Below are 22,994 nucleotides of genomic sequence, written 5' to 3'. Positions count from 1 at the left end.
TCAATTGCATGATTTTGTAGTAGGAAACATTTGAGATCTTCAGTGGAAATATTACACTTGGATGTACTATAATAAAAATTATTTTCAGGATTTGGAAAACAGGATGATACTCTCCATTACTGTAACAAGAAACAGAACACTGCAAACAGCTCCTTAGGAACAGTTGTTACTACATATAGGAAAACATGTTCTGTAACTACAGCAATAACAGTTGGAACATTCTGCCATATGTTTCAGACCTGGTTCTTCCTGATTACAGTAATGTGTTATCTGTTTGCTTCACTGTTAGCTTGATAGACGCAATTTCATAAACTGGCATGGACCAAACTACATTTCTAATTATACTAGAATTTCCCATACCAGCAGAGAATGGTATGAGACCTCCAAACAAACTCAACAGCAGTAATCCTTTGCAGTTCTCTCCCTTCACTGTGAAGGCTAGCATGACTTCTCTTACAAGAATAGCTAAAGTTCTGCAAAATCTATTTAATTCAGAAATAACCCCTATCATTTACACTACCTGACCCACAGGTCAAGTAAGCTTAAACAGTGATACTGACAGACAATAAAATACTCTTAGGGAACCCTAGTGAAAGCAAAGATGAAATATGATTTTTTTTTTTTAAGGAAACAAATATTTTTAAGTTGCATTTTCTGTCAGCACTACCACTAGAAATTGTCACTGCTGTCTTGATTAAATTCAAGATCATAGGCACTGACATCTATGACATTTTTGAGGAGTCCTCAGCATCACATGGTAAAGCCACGGTATTACACTGCTGTATAACACTAGGCACACAAGAACAGATCCAAGTTGTTCTTTCATACCTAACAAGAGCGTTCCAAAGAACCTGAAGTGCTACCTAGCATGCTGCCAGAATTCTGTAGCAGCAATACTTTTTCATCCAGACACTAAAAATGTGGTTTTAAAGTAAAGATAAAATATGTTGTACACATATACATACACACAGTGCTGCAACTACTGTTATGCAGAGCAGAACATAGCAGAAACTGAAACGTGGCATGTGTGGAGTTGTAATACTATCATGAAGTCTTGCTTGCAGGCAAAAGGACAAACAATAGTTTGATAATTAATAGGAGGTCAGAGAACATCAGCTTCAGACAAGTCCTTCTGGTAATAGAACTGCATATCCCAAATCAGTCACCAGCAGCACGACAGGTGCTAACACAATCACAAAAATGGAGATATCATCTGCGAGGAGACAGCAGTATAGACTGTCCTTAAAATGAAAAGTACACAGAACATCCACCTCATGCTAGCAAGAGAGCATCACTCCAAGAAGCAAATTAGGTGCTTTGGTTTCCTATCCTTGCACAAGGAGCCAAATGGAAAAAACACTCGCAAAGGGATATATACATTTACTCATACAAAATTAGTTTAGAAATTTCAGAAGCTTACAAATAAGATCATCTTACTGCTGTGCTCTTCAGGGCTGCAATCTCTTTGAACTCACCTCTGCTCAATGCCAAGATGTGCGTTGATACTGGCATATCGAGCTGTGCCAGTGAGATTTTTGTCTTCTCTGTACGGTATGTGTTGCCTTGTCCTGTTGTCCCGGTACTTTTTGGCCAAACCAAAGTCAATAAGGAATAACTTAGAAAAGAAAAATAAAAACACATTATACTTATACACAAGGAATCCCCAACCAATTTCACTAGGCATTAGCTACACTTTAAGACATCCACACAACATAACAGCCTACAGTTACAAGGAAGCAAAGTAACAGCGCAGTCACAACTAGCTTTAACTAACAAGTTCAAAAACTTAACAGTGAATTAGTTCAAGCCTTTTTTCAATCCAGTGGAACAGATTAGACTGCTATTCAGCATCTCTAGTTTAGCTCTACATTTATTTTGTTACTATTATAGTTTGTATCACATTAGCTCAATAACTACAGTGCACAATGTAGAAGAACTAACTGCGTCAGTGTACGTCAGGAAAACCCACTCTTACAGAGCATTTTACACGTACAGAGAGTTAATGGCAGCTCAGCAGCTTAATGCAAATGATGCACATCCTGTTTTCTTTTCCATGTATTGTAAAGAACACTGGCCATTTTGCAGAGCAGAAGGCCAAAACCTCCAGCAGCAAACAAGACATCTTGCCTTCAACAACATGCCCTTCGCAAGACTACCAGAAGACATGAAACAGCAGCATGAAACTCTTGTTGATGAAATTAATACAGCCAGGAAGCTAGAGCCTAGTGCATAGAATCCAATTTAGATTTCTAATAATCAAGCTTGCTCAATGACTTGGTATTTAGCAACAACTGAGTGCGTGCTAATTAGTGTGCTAACAGTCAGTCTATCCACATGTTAATACAGACAGTACCTTCGTGCGACAAGATTTCAGGACTAGGCAAATAAAAAGCTGAGGCAGAAATACACAAGAACATTTCAAACTCTAGCAGTTGGTATTCAAGCTATTCATCATCTGGCTGAGCAGATTTCAATACTGGATTAATGACAGGGGATCAGGGACTACAACCCCTGCAAATTAGTGAATGCTGCAGAAGTAAGCAGGGGAAGGAAGATGACGGAGAGAAGAGATACAAATTGAGAAGTTCTCAGTAAAAACCTGCTCAGCATCATCTTAAAGATGAAGAAAAGAAGATACCACTTTCCACACAAGTAAGTACAGGGATTCACATGCAGTCGTATCTGCATTCAAGAATGAAACAGGTCAGTGTAGTACACTGACACTGGAATGACCTATAAAAAGAAACACTCAACATGGAAGATTGCAAGGCAACCAAAAGAGTTTCTGAATAGCACAGCAGACACCTCTTAAAATACTGGCTGAACAGTTTTCTAACTGTAGCAGTCTAGACAAGACAAAAAAAGCTAAAAGCTAAATGGCTGATGTTAGAGCAGAAATTCTTAAGCTGACGTTGTACTGTGATTTATTCACAAAGTTCCTGTTCATCTGCTTTTTACAAACAGTTCTATGGAAAAGTCACTCTGAAGGCCCAGAATGCTCTGTGCAAGAGGAGTTCAAACAGACTTTAAAAATGAATTCCACCAGTCAGACAACAGCTTGGGAAAGGTGAGGGTCTTCTCTTTGTTGCACCCACTAGGCTAAGTAAGCATGAAGATGATCTGAAGCTACAAGGAAATGAGCAATGTGGACACTAAACTCCCAAGCAAAGAGCATAAAGCTTGTATGTGATTACTATGGTGCAAATGCAACTTTCTTAGAAGCAAAGCTTGTTCTCAGAGGCTATCCTGCATTTTCTGATGAAAGGTCTATGATTTCATGACAGTCTCTGATGTATAGTTTGCAACAACTACTTTGCAAGGCCTCTGCCAATTAGCTTAAGTAAAGCACTATGCCTAGAAAAGGAAGGAAACTGAAGACTTCACCCACGGAATCTTTTCAGTACAAATTTAATTACAAGCAAAGTGATTCAAAGCCCTTACATTCTTTCTGGAATCCTGGGGTTCTTGCCATTAGTTAATGGCACGAAGGGACAAAGTCACAGTTTGTGAATGAATATAGGTAACACTGAAAGCACACCTCTAACATGCAAAGAGTTGGTGTTTGTTCTTTGTTTAGCAGACTTCTTAAGATAACTTCCCTCAAGGGTCAGAGAAGTAAACTAAGTGATGTTGCCTCTTGCACAGCTGCTACAAGCTCTGAATATTAGCCCTGAACAAGGCAAATATACATTCTCTTAAGCAGTACGAGTAGCCCTCTTTAAAGACATATACATATAAAATAGAATCAGTTTTGTAATACAGTTCTGCTTCACACATTAGTCAAGTTATTATTTGACAACACTGATCTCTCCGGGGAAGATTTTACTCTTCTCTAGCTCAGGCTCATGCTGTATTCCCTATTCTAGATGGATGGAAGTCAAGGGAGTTAAGTCAATCTCAAATGGAGGAACACTGGAAGACAAAGTCTTATTTGGATGAATACAGAACACAGAATGCCAGCCAGCAAAGAAGTTTTTCCATAGATAACCTCATGCCACCTTAGCTCTGCTTACTGCACGATCAGTAGGAAACTGGAAAAGTAGGGCAAGATTTCTGCCAAGAGCAACGACAAAAGTAGATCAGAGTCTCTGCTTCAATCGATAAGTGAGTTTCAGAAGCAGAAAACAGAAGTCTAAGCCTGCATACAGCAGCTAGCTGGCTGGGATTTAATACTTGAAGACTTATTGGGGAAAACTATGGGCTGTTGTTCAGCCAAACTCCTCAGCTATGATACATATTCAGCAATTTCCAGCTGTTCTGCTAGAAAGAGGCATATGTCTTGATCTGCTTCCAATTCATCTTTCTTTAAGAGTCAAGAGTACTACATTTAGCACTAGACACTTCTCCAAGACACTGGAGTAATTTTATAAGGACTCTCATATTTTTATCTGTTGTGCTTATCACACATTTGGAAAGATTTTGAAGAAAAATGGTATGGGAAAAAGTCTGGGTGACACAACAGCAGAACTTGTTCATGTGTGTGAAGATGCTGCAGGAACCCAATGGGAAGGCAAACAGACACCTGTGTAGGTGTCTGTGTAGAAGCCCTGCTATTACACTGGGGTGGCATGTCTGTTCTTTAACATATCCAAGACTTCGTCTTTCAGTTATAAAGGACAGAAATAAAATCTGCTTCTGCATCTGAAATCAAGCACACACATTTAGCCCTTTTTAAAACCAAGTTTAGAAATAATTTCACAATTTAAACAAGCGCCACAGGGAAACATCTTAGTAATGTTACATGTTTGCCAAGTATGTCTGAATAATGCCAACATAAGAGGTGCTTTTGCAAGATCTACATTCTCCAGATTAAAAAAAAAAAACAAAACGAAAACAAAACAAAAAATAAAGCACATGAATTTGGGGTTGAGGTTGGAATAGGAGACAGTTCAGACCTGGTTTAATCCTGAGAAAGATGGGTCCTGAGAAGTACTAACAGTCATGCTTCTTTTCCTCTTCCCCACTGGAGATTCTAAACACTGAACAAACAATAGAGGGTGGCAGTGCATCAAACAGTATTGCTTACATTGCAACAATGGCCGGCGCAGACAGGCAACACCGAGGCGTTTGAGAAAGAACAGGGTAGCCAAATGCCATCCTTCTTCCACCAAGCTCTGTAGCTTTCCAATAGCTATGTTGGTTTGGTTTTTTTAAATTTGTTTTTGTAAGGAGAAAATTTAAAAGATATGGCAGGGTAAATTTCAACTGCGAGCCGCTCCAAAATGGCACTGCCTTGGCCAGGGATAACAATGGTGACATTTGGCTCTATTAAAAAAGGAAATTGAAGTTTTGCTTACAAAAGCATCCTTCGGTTCCATAAACTGCCCTTCCCCCGAAAGACATTTAGAAAAAGTAAATCTTCAGTAAGGAAGAGGTAGAAGGCATTTAGTCACCTTAAAGTTTACTTTCATAAGCATGCAGGGCTTATTTCTAGCAGAGCTGAAAATTCACCTTTTAAGGCGGGAGCACAATTTCTCCCAATAACCAAATTAGAATTTGAATATGTGTATGTTTTTAATACAACTGACAGGAAGCTACTGGAACAAGATTACCATGCTATTCTAGTATTTGTGGCTGATTTTAATTTAGGTAGTGTACAGTCATCTTTAAAAAACCCTGAACTATTCTTTACTACAAAAAGGAGCAAACGCTGTGTGGTGGCAATTGTCCCTAGACAGAACACCTAAGTGCTAAACTTAACTCGTTTCTCATTTTGCTCATGTAAATCTGTCAATTTGCATTTCTCTCAAGAAGTGCCTCTCTGATCTCTAAAACCCTGCATCAGTAACAAAGCCCATACTCACAGCTCACAGGAAGTATTTACCACCATAAGGCTGCATGGCTCTCTAACTAGTATACTAATGGGAAAAGAAGAAAAATAATGGTTTACTGGCTTTTTTTTCCCAGCTGATGCAAATCTAATGTGTTCTTCCACTAAAGTAAGCACAGCAGTATCTTCTAGGCCATTAATCCAATGAAGATGAAACAAAGCACAGCAATGCTAACCTAGCATAACTGCAAAAGTACAGATAAATGGCCCAAAAAGAACAACTCGAAAACAGAAACTAAAACTAGAAAAAAAGCTATTTTTACTCTAAGTTTGGTTAGAAAATTAAGGAGCCTAACTGTCTGACACAGCAGAGAAAAATAGAGCTCTACAGAGTGAAAGTATGAAACTTGGGAATGAGTAAAGTTTAATAGCAAAAGAATTACATAAAGACTGCCTTTCAATTAGGCTTACAAGCTTTTCCAACAATGGTTGCATCTAAACATTCAGTGCACTGCACCTCTTCAGACGAGCTGTTACCTGATGTTAATACATTTTCCCCTTCTAGTGTTCGTGGCTCTGAAGTTGGCATTCATACAGGCAAACAAAGGTAAACATTTTAAATACTAGTAGTGCCTAAAGAGATTAGACATTCTCTAATGGCATATATAGAAAATAAGTGGGAATCTTGCTTCCAATAAACAGCTTGATAGTGTACATTTGTCCTGAAGTTAATTTCTATTAAGTAGCATGCTTAATGCATTGCCAATGCTGCCTGTCTGCCCGAGCTCAACATACAAATTGCAGGATTAAGCATATTTTACTTAAGACTAAAAATAAAATAAAAGCTCATGTAGAAGAAAACTTTCCCCCCCACACACATCTGGAAACATGCACTTCTGAGTCTTTTTAACCATCCAAACAGTGCAACTATAGCCCACTTCCCACCCCCATCCCCCTTCTTTTCTTCACAAACTAAATGAAGTTTTTCTTGTACAATATATTCAGGTACTCTATAAAGTTTTTCATTCACATATTAGTATAAATTCATTTATTTATAAAGACAATTGATCTACATGTTGACTAGTAGTCATATCCACAGTTCTGATGGCTGAAGAGTCCGCTTTACCAGTCTGTCACCACAAGTCTTACTGCCCTGATGACTGGTAGGCCAGGAGCTCCCACGTTGGCACAATCACTTTTCATCCCAGGAAGTCAGCCCGAAAGTCAAAGATTTGACTTCATTATTAAGAAAAAATGCTATTACAACAGTCATCTCAACAGCGAAACTCCATCACCGATAAAAATAGCAAAGTACTCTCTATGGTTAATTTATGATTTTTTTGCAAGACTTGAACCCATCTTGCAACCAAGTCCATCCCACAGTGTGGGTCAGGGAGCCACAGACATATGACACTGCATTCAGCAGTGGACACTGACAAAGCCAAGTTAGCCAAGTTCTCACAAAGATTTATGGTTTAGCATTCAATATATCAGCTTCAGCAATGAGTAAAAAGGCTGTGCAGCTTAAATTAAGTAACATAGCCATTCTCTTTGAATCTTTTAAATACAGCATTAGACTAACCTTATTACAGTGACGCCCAATACCCATTAGGAAGTTATCTGGTTTAATGTCTCTGTGTATAAAGTTCTTTGTGTGCACATATTCAATTCTACTGATCATCTGTAAAACAGAAAACATTAAGAAAGATTCATTGAGAGCAACACAATTCACTTATGCCTACAATTCAGCATAACTTCTCAGTGCTACTTTTCACTGCAATTTAAGTTTATAATTTGCTCAATGAAAACCACGTCTTCTTCATACGCTTTCTAAAGAAATTCCTTTTACGTGTTAAAATTCCATAGTGGTTGTGAGCTGGAAGATTAAATACCTGAAATTATTTCGCAGACATTCAAGTTCATCATCTAAGTACAGTGTCCAATTAAAGAGTAATTTATTTTTGCAGTGTAAACAAAGCTTTTCAATACCTACCATGAGACAATTTTAAAGCTTGTTTCTTCACGCAGCACCCATCTCAGTTATTAATCCATTCAGTTATTCACTTATCACTAAGTACTGCTTTCGCAGTTACTTTTTTAGAGCAAGTAACAACTTGATTGTGGCCCATCTTATTCTGACTACTACAATCCAAGAATGACAGTGAGCAACAGAGAAATTCTGGCACATCTTAGCCTCATAAATGGTTGTGCTATTTCCTGTGCGTGAGATCACAGCACATGAGTTTATATGGAACAGCTTTTCAGCTGCACTTCACATAGCCTTTAGTGAGCTAAGTATGTTATAACATCATATCCTTGACAGCTGTTCTACTTTATTATGTCCTAAAACCCAGTTCTGTGTGCTGACCTCATACATCTCCCTTCTTTTCCCAGATGACAAAAACTTAATATTCACCATACAAAGGAATATTGCACAAGAATTGCACAGGTTCCTCAGAAACACCGTAACACCTTGACTCTAGTTAAGTGAGCATGTAAATGCTTCTTTCTAGAGCAAGCATACCAGCCATTTAAAGCAGCAGAGATAGGGGACAGCTGATCTTGTCTCTGTACAAGCTCCCTGAGCTTCTCTGGCCATACGCCTGGGATTCTACGAGCTCTGGCTAAGTGACAACTTGGTACTAACACCGATTATGTAATATTAGATTAAATTTAAATTGCCATTGAAAATTCAACTCACAAACCTCTTACTGCCTTCCAAATAGCTGAGGAGAGTACAACCAAGCTATTTACTAAACAGCAAGTGGCTATTTCAAGAGCTGTACTCTCAGAACCAAGTTGAAGAAATGTCAATTACTAGACAAAGACTAAATAGGCACTCCTGAGGCCTTAGTTAACAGACCACTGAGGCCTTGAGTAAGTTTAAAGTAGCACAGCATCTCAACTAACACAAGGCAGTTTAACACATTATTTAACCTACTTAAAGAGAACCATGCTACACGAAATAATATTCAGGCTTTCTGACATCTTCACATTTATGCCTGTACATACCTGGTCTGCTAGCATAAGTACTGTTTTCATCGTAAACCTGCGAGAACAGAAGTTGAAGAGGTCTTCAAGACTGGGGCCAAGAAGATCCATGACTAGAACATTGTAATCCTTTTCTTGACCATACCACCTGAAAAAAGAAACGTGTTTAGCATTAGCAAGAATCATACAAGTTTGAGCCTTAGCCATCAGTAAACAGGAGTGAGACAAGCAGCTCAATTACTGTCACATGGGAGTTATGTTCCTGAACATATAGAAGTGATCATCCTCAAAATGCATTTTTGGAAACCAATAGATGCTTTTCGAACATTCAACATTTCTAAACCCTAGAAGCCCTACGCTGGACACTCTCCAGTCCTCCCACATCTCCACTATTCCCAGAAGTTCAGAGCTGAACACACCACTCCAGGTGTGGCCTCAGTAGAGGGAATGGACCATCTTCCTGTACCTGCTGGCAACACTCCTGATGCACTTCAGGATGCCACTAACCCTCTTCAATGCAAAAGCACATTGCTGGCTTATGTTCAATCTAGAGAGTTAACTAAAAAAGAGTTATTAGTCACTCTTACTTTCCTGGAAGCAAAGTCTGAAGGCAAAACTGAAACTGACAACAGTGTATGGCATGTTTAAGTTTCCCTGAAGTAGAAACATTAAGTTTTAGCAGCAACTGAAACACCAAACATCAGAATTAACACAATCAAAGCAGAAGGCATTACAAGCCAACATACTGAGTTTTCAGTACATAACTCAAAAACTGAACTGAAATTCATCAGCAGGACATCTTACAGTTCTATCTTTATTTCCTGCATTATTTAATTTCACAGAAGCATTGTTAATTGCTTTAGGTTTTGTTTCATGTAAGGCATCTCTGCAGTGCAAAAGAATTCATGCAGTTAACTCATACTACCTCCTCATTTATTCATTCAAGTTTAGCAAATATCAATCAACTACTGCTGTACTACTAAGTAAATGACAAGAACTCTTTACTAGGTTTTTAACACGATACAAGGAAAGACAGTTGAGTGCTACAGAGGCAGAAATAGTTGTTGCAACATATACACTTTCAATCACAGCGAAGCAGGCAGTAGGATCAACCCTTAAGTGTCTGATGTGTCAATTTGGGACAAAAAAAAGAATGTTTGTTTCAGGAATTACTCACTATGACATCAGAGTCACCTTCGCAAACCTGAGCAGTTATGACGAGGGTCAATAAACAACTCTGGAGGTCACAGTTCAAAAATGAAAACACTGCAGTCAACCAAAGCAATGAAAACTGGACTGGATGATTTGCCTAGATATTCTGCCATGAAATTTAGCTTCACTGTGAAAAATAAACTGAATCCAAACACTAAGGCCTGCCATTCTAAAGAGTAAATCCAGATTCAGATAAACCATGTTTTGCTTTAAGAAGTGGAATGCTTACAATCAGGTGCTGACTGTAATTGTTCATTACAGTAATGGCTCAATAGCCAATAGCACAGTCCAAGGGAAAACAACCTTATACCAGCCATCAACTGAACTAAGAAAATTCAGTTACAGCATCACAAAAGAGAAAAGCTAAGCAGATGAAAGGAAACCCTACCCTGGGAAAAGCATTTGATTTGGTTCCTCTATAAGGATCTCCCTGCTTAGCACACACAACAACTCAGGTTGGTTGCACAACCTTCATTTGGCCTACTTCTGCAGAGGCATAGGAACTTTTTTTAAAAAAAATTTCCTGATCACTTAATATTTCTGAAAAGCAGAATCAACTTTTCAAGACAAAGACAACAGGACTTCTAAACATCCAGTTTTCATGCTTACAGGGCTATAATTCCTCAAGTAGTAGAGCACCCCATTTATTCATTGCACTGACAGCAAGTGAAACTTCTGCTAGAATACCAGAGTCACCCGTGCTTTATTTACTTTGCTAACACTCAGTTTTCATTTCCCTTGGAACATTTCCAGGGAAAATGAGATTAAGAAGTAAGGCTACATCAGGTCCATTCACAGCGTATCCAGTAGCTGCTACTGCTGGCAGCACAAGAAAAAACATTACAAGTGTTGGCTCTTCTTAGGAATCCTTGGAAATTATGATGCTCAAGAGTTTGGCAAGTACTCGTTGATCCCACAGTCACTGTAAGATGGCATATGATTACACCTTTTGGACGTGTGCTTTGCCATGCAAGTTTTAATGCTGTGGGGGTAAAGCGCAGAGCACCACAGCACCAAATGGAGCACACCTCTGGAAAAAAGGCTGGTCTCCTCCAGAGATCTCTGTGGTCCAAGCCCTACTGCTGGTGCAGTGCTGGAAGCAAACTACTAGTAGGAAAGAATGACTGTACAAAGCCCTAGATAACGATTAGATGCTACAAGAACCTCAGAACACGCCTTCTACATGTCAATTAGACATTTTCTTCTAAACACACCCAGAAACAGGGAATTTCTCTCTCTCTGAGAAGAGAACAGCAGCAGTATTTTTTAAGCAAGGAGAGTTCTAGAAAGCAGGAACAAGATATTTAACAACTTAACAGTTCACTCTGGTTACACAATAACTCTGTGTATTAGTTACATGCCACATATGTTCAAAAGCAATATAGAATCCCTAGACTAGGAAAAATGATCAGCACTATTCTAACTCACTTCCACAGTGACCATGTCCCATTAGGACATACTGCATAATTAGACAATTTCAGTTCTGTAGCACAGGTCCATCTATACCTACTTATGTGAATATATATATAATAATATATATAGCTTACAGCAAATACAGTTTATCAGCTTTCCCAAACATTTGGAGAAGACCTTACTGGAAGGCTTCACTAATTATTAGCAGGACAGTGCAATTATTGTAAGAGCTAGGAGTTATCTCTGAACACTCCATGTAGCACAGTAAGCCCTGACACAGCCATTAAGATACACAGTCCACACTGAAGCTGTGGGGTGTGCCTAAGCTCATGTGTGCATAGAAATGCTTCGTCACTCTCCCATGTCTCCTTTGTTCAAGGCTACTAATCAGTTAGAGCATAGTTTATAAAAACAAAGTGAAAAAACGAAGCAAACTCTTTCCAAAGCTTTTGTGGTTAGAACATTATCAAGTGTGAACTGCGACCTTCATTTGACTTCAGCAGCTCATCTCACTTAGAAGACCAAGACTCACCATGTCAACAAGTTTCCAAATCACGTGGTTTAGCAGCCTGCTACACAGCTCCCATATACTCACAAAACTTCTTGTAACATCCTGAACAATTTGCAGCTCTATGCTAAACAACTAAGTCACATGATACAATAGTTTAAAAGTATTTGGTTTCCAAATCCCACCCAGTGAAGTATGAAGCCAGATCATATGACAAATGAACACTTACTCAACTGTTTTTTTATTCCCTTAACTAACCTTGAGACAAGCAAAGTACTGATGCACATCTAGCACTTAGTAGCAAAGACTGTAGGTCAGCCTGACCCAAGCTTAAATCCTTTTCTGCTTGCAGAGATGCATCTTTAGAAGTCGTACCGTCTCTATTTCAGCAAGCACATGGTTCCTAAATAATGCCAATGGTAAAAGAAGCCTTTGAGAAAACATGTCTAAAAACAACTTTAAGAAAATAAAATATTTGGTTATTACCCTATTCACATTTTGCATTTCTTTCCTTCAAAGAGTCAAACTGAGGTAAACCAGTTAATAAAGAAGTCAAAGAGTTAGCAAAACTGAGAAACAGGCTGAGAAACTAAGGCCCAGCTGCAGCCTCCTGTGCCACTTCTACACCCTCATTAGATAATCAGTAGCTTTATGCATTGCATTGATCAACTGTGCTGGTACTGTTACCTTGTTGTTGTAGTTACAACCACCAAAACTGAGCAAACTGTTTAAGCGATAAATAAAAGCATTCAGGAAATTCATATTTAAGAAGTGACAAATGTAAACATCAATGAACAAAAGTACTCACTGGACAGCTGTTGGTGACCAGCAAAGAAAACCCAAACCCCAGGTGCTCTGAAACTACCAAGGCAAAGGCACGAGCACAAGGCAGCATCACTTCACCCAAAGGTTACAGTATGCGTGAAACCAGAACATCAGCTCACTGTCAGAACAAAGCATTCCTACTACCAACTATAACAAGACTGTCTTGTTTCAGATTAATAAAAGCTCTCCTCAGACACCTGTTTTGCCAAGCATCTGGTCTTCTGCTACTGGCTTCTGTGAATTTGACTGCCACCACTGACTATTCCTGTAGCCATCTGGAACTGCAGGAGGTCCTGCTCGTGTCCGACAACAAAAAAAGCATCCTGGTGCCTCAGTGCAAAGAAGTACAATGCTGCTGTGAGAGAACTTAGATGGACGCAAGCCTTTAGACTCTGGAATTCAAGCAAAAATATAATATTTATGAAAAGGCATCCAGAAACAATTATATCAACATTCAATAAAAAAGGTCGCTTTGCAATTCAACATTCTACTAACTTCTGCTAATTTCATTATTTGTACTATGTCAGCCTACCATTATTCTGTCTAGTTCTATGCAATTAGTTTCCCAGCATTTTGGCTTTCAAATGTCAGACAAGAGCTAATATGACAAAAAAGTGGAGACTGTTAAATGAAAGTGGATTGAGAAACACTACTGGAATAAAAACAAGCAAGCTGGAACGAACTAGTAGGATTTCCTGAGATAACCTTATCGATAAGTTTGACAAGTCAGTTCGCACATGAGGGTGAATACACAAGTCTGGAAAACCTCATGAGCACACAGGATTCAATGTCCAAAATAAAACCAAATGACAGTGAGGTGATGAATGCACTGAAAATATTCCATTTCTGCAATCACTACAGCATTTACACAAAACTCTCCTAACTGGGCATAAGATAACGAAAGGGAAAACACAGACCTCCCTGTAATCATATACTTCCACAAGCAGCACTGAAAAAAAAAAATCAGCAATCCTAACCAATGCAAACACAGGTATTCAACAGAAACTGGGCAGGAGCTGGTGTCAATGCTCACAGTACTGATGTTCCTTCATGCAGCAATCCACAAACAACACGTGTCAGACAGTCAGGAAAGGAAATACAAAGCAGAACAGGGACAGAGAAGGACTTCAAAATGGATGGAAAGGTGGTGAACCTAGCAATCGTGATCACACAGCTCAGCAAGCCAGTCATGAGTTATGCAACTGCTCTTTGTACATACAGGATGCCTGTAAGAGGGAGGCAGCCATTAAGGAAATCAAAGAAGTAGTAAATGGGTACCAACTGCCTACAGGTACAAGCACTCATCTTCAGGCTCTTCCCAACCACAGAGCAATGAGTGCTGGCCTGGGAAGTCAGCACTGTGCCAGAATCACAGGAAGAACTGCATGTTAACCAAAACAAGCAGGAACAGGACCGAAAGTAATCTCTTCTGGTCAAACACGTTCTAGACTTCTCAGGCCAAACTCCTGAGAAATACAGATGTTACAAACAAATCACCGAGTATATTCTGCCTGTAGAAGTACACTAATTTGAGTCTTAACAGATATGGAAGCAACACACATGAGGAAGGCAATCTACCACTCAGATTCACGTCTACATTGCCACATATTCTCTATTTCCCTAAAGCTGGAAAAGCACTTCAACTAGCACTTCAAGCTAGCCAGCTTGGAATCGGTAACATAAATGAACCTAACATAACACGGCATGACTGAAATACTGAAGTGGAATATTTAACAGATGTCATCTAACATTAGTTGCCATGGTGAGTATGAATTAGGCCACTCAAGTACTAAATAAAGAAATAGCAAAGAACACCCTATGTTATCAAGTTAGGTAGGATATAAATAAAATTTTGTATCACTTTTTGTACAGTTATGAGAAAAATATGAGTACATGAAGCATGCCAATGCAATTCATCCGTTAAGCACAAGGGAAATTTCATCTGCCTGGTCTTATGTTGCATACATACTTCTATGACTTGCTGCTTTGCTAGTTGTTTTATGAAGTAAACTAACAGCTGGTAGGAAGCAAGGGGAACATAAGTCACATTTCTTCCACAGAAGTCAAAAGGCTCAGTTCAGATGAGAAGGTACGCCATTAATCTACAGCATGTACTGCAAACACTGTGGAGGAAAACAGACCCTTTCTGTAGGACTTCTGTGATCATCTGTGCCAAATGGAGTTAACACTGAACTGCAAGTGCACACTTCTGCAGCTGTTTCTGCAAAGGATGAACTAAGGCAAGACGAAAAAAATGATTGAAAAACAGGGTCTCTCTCAGCTGCTTTTAAGTCGTCCATGAGCACCAATTAAAACAGAAGTTTAAATTGTTATAAAACATGAAATTTGGTTAAAAGACATTCACTCCTAGCTGTAAAAGTTCAGGGATTAATTTCAGTTTCACACTGAGCTATCAGAACAGGAATGCTGCTCTTATCTACTACAGTGGGTCTGTCCTTCAGTATAAAGGTGCTTGAAAGAAATACATTTACCAATTTTTAAGAATAGAATTTAAAATGCTCAGGGAAAAATCCACTGTAAGAACCATCTCAAAATTACTGAGCTTGACTGTGGTTTTCCACTGTGTGTATTATTTAGTGAAGATGAATATGGGCAGAAGCTTATTAACAGATTATCCACCAGCATGGCACTAATTAATGAGAGCCATGATGTCTGAGACACTTTGACTTCTTTGACAGCAGCTTTAAAACATGCCACATGATTTAGGACATTATGTAGCAACACGTAAGTGACAATATTTAATTTCTCAACCTCAAAATATTTTGCAAGAACTTACTGCACTGTCAAGTAAGAAATGTAGGATTTTACTTGTTCAACCTGCAAAAACAAAAGTCAATAGCAGTGACTAAACTCAAATATTCCCCGATAAGCCTCGGATGCAGCTGAGTACTGCACCTCTCCAGCTCTGCCCACAGAATACAAGCATCATCTGTTTTACAGTCAACCCTCTCTTTGCAAGACATAGCTTGCCAACAGCTGCAGCTACATCCAGCACAACACCATTCCTAGTGGAAAGCAGGTAACAAGTTATACCAAGGTGTTGTCAGGAGAAAAAAAATCTTAAGTTTGCTTTTCTTTTAGAAGTAGATTTGCAAGATATCTAAAGAATCTTCATAGAGGACATCAACTGTTGTTCATAATCACCATAAATGGCAAAAACCAAGAGCGGCAACCACAGACGGTTCAAACAATTCTCTCGTCAAGCGTGCTTCAAGAGATTCACACCATAAACAAAACAACATACAAAACCTCAAACAGTTTCATTTCTTTGAACCAGGACAAAGAATGTAGGAATCAAAGCAGATATTCCAAACTATCAGGATCAAAACCCAGTTAACGAGATTACAGCTAAAAATGCTTTGCTACTAAAAAAAAAAAGAGAAAAGAGCTGATGACCGAGAACAATCAGAACAAACCTACCAGAATATTGCAGACTTGGCACTATGTCCTAAGGTAGACCAGATCATTAGATGTTAAGCTTGGTCCAAAAGCCCGTTGTCAAAAATGAAGATAACATAGTCAAAATTTGTGCATACCAGAGTCTGCAGTGGTATTCCCAGGTTTTGTAACATTTCAGAGAGCAGTTCAGAATCCTCCCTGCTCTTCCAGAAAGCAGCAGCTTGCAGCAAAGTTGAAGACCCCCCGTGTGAATTTAAAGTTGTGTAGATATTCAGATAAAAGACAAGCTAAACTCAATTTTTTTGCTATTTCATGTGCAAATGATATGTTCTGTTACAGTGCAAGCAGCAAGTCCTCTCTACACAACAAGTGAAAGCTCACAGTTAATCCCACAGAAGCAGCAGGATAAAAATGCTGTTGAGCCCAGCTTATACAGCACAGAAATTGGAAAAGCTTGGAACTATTCCTCAGTTTTCTATCAGACGCCATTTCTGTTGTTGCTGCTTATAGGTACCACTTTACAGAAAATTTAACTAACTTACTGAAAGAATTTCCTAACCCAATTCATCCTTCTCAATACACTGAGCCAAGAACAGCTCATTCCAACTGGACAGCAAACCATTACAAAACAAAAGCGGAATGCGTATTATCAATTACACATGCAGAGACCTAAGTACAAAGTCATACGTTCTCTCAGCTTTGCTGCTGCCAAAAACTCATGTCAGAAAAGTTTGAGTTGTCTGGAACAACATGTGCAGTAATCTGACGTTGCTCCTAGGCTTGGTTAAGCACCTCAGTGATGCACCTGATTGTGTAAGACAAGTTCCCTCCTTCAGATTCCGAGCACCAGGAATTCTAACTACACAATGTTTCAATGCTTATCAAGCAAACCATGAACTGAGCACTCCCTCTGCTTCCTCTTCTAGAATATAAACAGAACTGGTTTTTATTTTTTCAAGCATCACCACATTTCTTATCACAAGACGACAACAAAAGCACAAAGAGCCAGTCAAGCAACACCTAATATGTACATTCTTAACATTTACAGTAAAAGACATTTCCAAAGTTTTTCTGAAAAGCTTTTCTAAAAAATTCATCTTAAGATTAACAATGCTGGAACCCGAAGGTAGAAATCTTCAAGATCCCCTGATGTTATCAAATAGATGTTATCTCAAGCACAACAGAAGCCATCTGTGTTCTTTTGAGCGCTTCCCCAGTTGCCAATTCTTAGCCAGATTCTTGTAATCTGGTACTACATTGCAAAGGCCATACGTCAAAGAAAGTTCTTAGTTCCTCTGTGGTGATGGGACTTTAAACAACAGTCATAGAGAAAGCTAGGTCAGATAAAAGTACGTCAAATACAAAGGAAAGAACTCTTACAAGATTACTGCTTTATTTGAAGCTGGAAACAAGTTTCTCAACATGACTTCCAGCATCTCAGCTTTACACAAAAAGCTTGTATGAGGCATTTAAATCAAATTCAAGAACTTACTTTAAATCGTAGTTCACTTTTGTTACATGGTAAATTTGAAAAACATGAAACTTAAGTCTCATTATAGCACTAAAGGTTTTCAGAAAAAAGTGTAAGCTTAAGAAAGCATGCTTTTCCAGTTCTGTGATGAAACACCAGATACCCACATGCTTTGGCTGCTCTCCCAGTTACCCTTGTTTTAGCACGAAACTAAGTACCGTGATGGCTTTCCAATATGCAATTTCTATTTCTCAGCTGTGAAACAAATGTATTCATGCAAGAAAAGAGAAACTTGTCTAAAATAAAAATTAAATCTAGTTACACGTAAGCAACTGCTGTAACTGTAGCTGTTCTATTTCATACAGGTACATTCATTGTAATCCTGTAGAAGGCTGCCACAAACAGGACAGATGGGTGAAACAAGGCTGTATAACTGCAGCATACAATCAGGTCTACAATCAGTTGTGTTTACAGAGCAGTCCAAAAAGCTAGCAACTTCCAGGTTTTGTTAAAACATACAACCTGAAATACACAAATGTCCCTACAGTTTGTACAGACCACTAATTTATACACATGCAACAAAATGAGTTAAGAGCAGAAGGACTAATCAGAATTTGCAGTTTGACTCATTAGCCCTAATGAAGTTGTTCCTGTAGCACAAGACACCAATTCCTTGTATAACATAGCACAAACACCACAAACACTAACTTTAAAAACAATTCTTTAAAATACTCTTGACCAAAATGTTTCTGAAAAAGAAAGAAGTTTCACTTGGGCTACTCTGATGTGGATTTAGTAGTCAGAACTACACAGGATAACACCTCAATAATCCGAGAAATGACTCCTCCTAGAGTCTGCTGCACCAGAACAGCAGCAACTTACTTCCAGATCAGGAAAATTATTGAAAACTCTGAAAGTTTCAGACAGAATAAGAAACAAGGAAACTGCCTAGCAAGCAACTGGGAGGGATTAATCCTGGCACTTTAACTGTACGGAAATCCTAGTGACGCATCTGTTGCGGGTAACAGAAAGGGGCTGCCATTTCATTCTTGGTCGAGGTTCTCAGCAGTCTCAAGCCTTGCTGCACATAACTATGAAAGGAAAAGATACATGCCTGAGCACGTCCCTTGTCCCAACAGGAGAAGGGGGAGGGTTAATCACATCTATCCGCCATTTTCTGAGCGGAGGAGGAAGACATGTTGGAACAAAAAAAAAACAACAAAAGAAAGCAGCCATTTCCAGTACCAGCTCCAAACTCTCAGCCTCACAAGAGCACTGCCTCTCACAGAAACAATCTCATACTTTATTCTGTTCACTTTAAGAATTTCTCATAGCTCACAAACTGCTGAAGATCTCACTTTCAATGCACAGCACGTAAGCCTAAGAACAGAGTCTGGGGCAGGGAGGGGGAGCTACAAGGATACCCAGGTAGTTGTTAAGCTTAGAATGGAATCTTTTTCCCAGCAGTTCAACTCCTTCTAAAATAAGTCTCTTATGGTGGTGTCCCACCTCACAAGAACATTAAAGGAAAGTCACCATACTTGGCATATAGAACTGAATCCTACCGTATATGTGGGATGCCAACTCCTCCTTGCAGAATTTTGTAGAGTTTGCTCTCATACAGCAGCTGGGGATGTCTGGCCTTCTGAGACTCCAACTTTACAGCAACTTCCTGCAGTGAGAGGGAAAAAGGAATCAGAGCAGAGTGTCCACCGAGCACCGCCTTGCCACTGAGGTGCAGGGGCACAGAACTTCAGTATTCCCCCATGCTCTGAACTACAATTTTTTTTTTTTTTACACTTTGGCACTCAACGTCCTGCATTTTGTTGCCTCTTCAAATATAATCCATAGCATGATGATTTGTACACGAATATCCATCCCAGGTCATGAAATTGAGCTGGAGATGTTATATCTTCAGAATCACACAAGCAAAGAAGAACATATGTGGGTGTTTCTTCTTTACAGCTCAGAGAAGTGAGGGGGAGGAAAAATAAAAAAAAATACGAGGAAAAAAAAAAAAGAACTGAAGAAACAAGGGATCTTCTTTGTTTCTACTGCTGCTGATGAACACGAGATAAAGTGCTGAAAAAAGGGGCAGAGATGACTGCCAGAAAACAGACTTTTCTGGCCACTGACAAGGCGCTCTCCTCTCCCTACCTCTCACAAAGCAAAGCACCGGGCGGGGGCCCACGGCTCCGTGGGAAGGAGCCGAACCGCTCCCAGCCGGAGGCCGTGAGGTGCGGGCCCAGGTCTGGAGCAAAACGCCCGGCTCCGCAGCCGGCGCCCCGGGAAGCCGAATCCGGGGACAGGAGCCAAACGCCGGCCTCAGGGGGGCACCGCCGCTCTCCGGGTGCCCCGAGCCGCCAGATGGGGGTGCGTGCCGCCCTTACCTCCCCGTTGGTGATGTTGATCGCCAGGTAGATGTCCCCGAAGGAGCCCGAGCCGATCTTCCGCACCAGCTTGTATTTGCCCCCGACGATGAACTCGGCCTTGGAGCCGCTGCTGCTCGCCATGGCGACAGCCGGCCGCGGGGAGCTCCGGGCTACGGGGCTCGGGGGAAGGGAGAGGGGAGAGAGGGCTGTGCCGCCGCCCCGGGAAGGGTGGAGGGGCAGGGGAGGGAAGGAAGGAGCGCGGAGAAGAACGAAGAACGGCGGTCCCGCCGCTCAGCTCGGGCCGGGCCCTTCGGGCGGCCGCCCCGCTCCGCGGCTCTGCCCCGCTCCCCGGCCGGGCGCCGCTCGGCTCCCCGCGCCCTCCAGAGAGGTGAGAGGCGGCCGCCGAGGTGCTGCGAGGGAGCGGGAGGGGAGAGGGGAAGGGAAGCGCGAGGCCCGCTGGCTCCGCCGGGTCCCGGCAGCCGCCGGTCCCTCACTCGGCCGCCGCCGCCGCCATCTTGTCTCTCAACCGCTGCTATCGCGGACACAAAATGCCCCCAGCCTGCAGCCGCCGCTTCTTCACCGCGCGGGGCACGCTGGGAGCGGGGCGGGGCGGCCCCCGCGCACGCGCTGAGGCGAGGCCGCCTCCTGTCCCCAACGCGCCTGCGCGAGGGGCGGCGCGGGCGGGGATAAGGCGGAGAGACGGCCGCAGAAAGCCTTCTGCGCGTGCGCGCACACCGCCCTCCCGCCGGGCCAATAGACGCCGTCGTTTTCCATCCGCCCCCAGCCCTGCGTCGCGACGCGTTCGAGATGTGCCGCGTGCGCGTCACTGAAGCTCGAGCCCGGGCGGAAGGGGCGAGGCGTCTGTGCCCTCACTGCTCCTTAAAGGGGCTGCGGCTGCCGGCTCTGTCCAGGCCACAGGGATAGTGGTGGCAAGCGTTGACGTGACCCAGGCCGTTCACAGACAGCCCGATGTCGCTTAGGAGCTCTTTGGGGGTGGCTGCGTCTGCACGGGGAAATGGCAGGCGATGCCCTTGCTGCCTGCGCAGCAACTGTGACGCCACTGCTGGCGGCTTTTCCAGGCAGTGTCAGACATAGAGCCTTGCCTGCTTGTTTCTGAATTGCCTGCATTTAACACATGAAGTGAATCTGCAGCAAGGTGCCCTGTGTCCTGCTGCAGTGCTGTAGGCGCCTACACCCACCTTTTGTGGGGCTCAGCCCCACTGCCTGAAGGGGTGTACAGGAAAGCTGGGGAGGGGATTGTTAAAAGGGCAGGTAGCGATGGGATGAGGGGGAATGGTTTTAAACTGGACGAGGGTAGATTTAGACTAGATATCAGGAAGAAAGTCTTTACTGCGAGGGTGGTGAGACGCTGGAGCAGGTCACACAGGGAGGTTGTGAATGCCGCCTTGCTGGGAGCATTCAGTGGGGGGGTGGAATTAGATGATCTTAAGGGTCCCTTGCAACCCAAACGATTCCATGATTCTATGAACACGGCTCTCCACGATGCTGTGAGCACACAATATCCGCCTCGCTACCCCTCCCTGCCCAGCCTGTGTTACCCATCCGACCTTCAGCCCCAGCCTGTCAGGAGGCAGCGCGCAGGGCTGGCAATCGCAGCAGGCCTCACGTTGCTGCGGGAGGTTTCTGAGGCAGTGGTGGGTTTGTGAGGAGCACGAGGGGCCCGTAGCTTCCTGTGAAGCCCCTGCCAGGTGCTTGGCAGTGTCACCTTCTGTGATCACCTGGAGCCATGATGTCACCGCCTTCGCCTGGCAGCTTCACTCAGGCTCCAAGCACAAGAAGCTCCTGCTCCAGACCCTATTTCTTGCTGTCTTTCAAAAACAAGTTCTCCTCCCTTGTCCTCTAGCTCAGTGCTGTGAGTTTTTCCTTTGCAGGAACATAAAACTGTGAATTCCCAGTGACTCATTATCACTCCCTGTCAGAGCGGCGTCTTCTGCTGTGCAAGCCTACATTTGGGAAATGATTCAGTCCTCAGCAAAAAGAAAGCTCCTACAATAATGTAGCTCATGTATATAGAAGGAACGTCTACTCAGGTTCTTTAATTTAATGGGGGCATGCAGAGGATCTGTTTTCCAGCTTGCCTGGCATACTTAAAGCCATGAGAATAACAAAAATATATATATTTTAAGACTGTCTATGCACAGGTTGTTTTAAATAACTAACACTTTGATAAAACTGAGATTAAGAGGTCCAGGTTAGGACATTATGGTATCAATAGGAACTTGTTCATATGAAGGTAGAGAAGTCTTAGCATAACAGCATCCACACGGTAAGGGAGGTTTTTATTGCGCCCACCATATTGCTTTCTAACTTGGTGAAGTTACTGTGGTACGAACACTTTCTGTCTGCACAAGTGCAAAAAAGTCCTGGCTTGTGTCCATGTGGCTGTTGCCCAGTGAGGGAAGTCTGTGATTTGCTGTGTTTCTTCCTGTGGTGGACTCACTTAGCTACAGGATGACTCCATGGTGAGAGACCAGGAGGAACAGAGAGGGAAAATTGGCAGTCAGCAATGCTGTGAACTGCAAATATCAGTTCCAAATTTCCCTTATGTTTCAGGGAGTTCAGACCCAGGGTTCTACTGCAGGTGCCTCTGCATTTCCAATAAAAATAAAATGCAGGAGACTCAAAATCAGATCAGACTGTACCATATCTGACAGAATGAAAGTGATGCTGAGAGAGCTAGCAAGCCTCCGACTCATTCCTATCTCAATACTGTAAGGGAGCATTTGTAAGAGCAAGAATATCCACACTCTTTTCACTGAGAGGGAAGGTGGATTTTGTGCGGAGGAGCTCTGACACATCACACGGCACTTAAGGGGGCTGGAGCTTCAAGGGCAAACGAGGTGTATCTGAACATCACACTCATTTCTAAATGCAGAGCCTGTCTGTCCTCACTTGCCCTCACATTACTGTTAATCGTGATTTGCAAACAGATTAGGACTGATGTGCACTTAGAGGCCTTTGGGGTTTAGTCGTTTTTAATGATTGCTCTGG

General features: G+C 41.7%; 1 protein-coding gene across 3 annotated transcripts in view; it reads right to left on the bottom strand.

Moving 5' to 3' along the window:
- The window catches only part of CSNK1A1 (casein kinase 1 alpha 1), a 33,456-nt gene extending 12,776 nt beyond the window's left edge, over nucleotides 1-20,680 (bottom strand). Inside the window, exons 1-6 of one of the 3 annotated variants that reach the window (XM_031598075.2) lie at nucleotides 20,001-20,680; nucleotides 19,176-19,282; nucleotides 8,783-8,909; nucleotides 7,353-7,451; nucleotides 4,896-4,979; nucleotides 1,476-1,615 (exon numbers count right to left, since the gene is read on the bottom strand). In XM_031598075.2, the coding sequence (XP_031453935.1) occupies nucleotides 1,476-1,615; nucleotides 4,896-4,979; nucleotides 7,353-7,451; nucleotides 8,783-8,909; nucleotides 19,176-19,282; nucleotides 20,001-20,123 (680 nt within the window). In that variant the 5' untranslated portion in view covers nucleotides 20,124-20,680. The remainder of the gene's footprint in view (nucleotides 1-1,475; nucleotides 1,616-4,895; nucleotides 4,980-7,352; nucleotides 7,452-8,782; nucleotides 8,910-19,175; nucleotides 19,283-20,000) is intronic. The other 2 variants (XM_031598073.2, XM_031598076.2) reach the window with 2 other exon arrangements.
- Nucleotides 20,681-22,994: the final 2,314 nt, after the last annotated feature.

This window comes from Phasianus colchicus, chromosome 15 (assembly GCF_987193195.1).
Source record: "Phasianus colchicus chromosome 15, bPhaCol1.hap1.1, whole genome shotgun sequence".
Taxonomy (NCBI): Eukaryota; Metazoa; Chordata; class Aves; order Galliformes; family Phasianidae; genus Phasianus; species Phasianus colchicus.
Note: the sequence above shows the minus strand (reverse complement) of the source record. Positions and strands in the feature narration are given on the sequence as shown.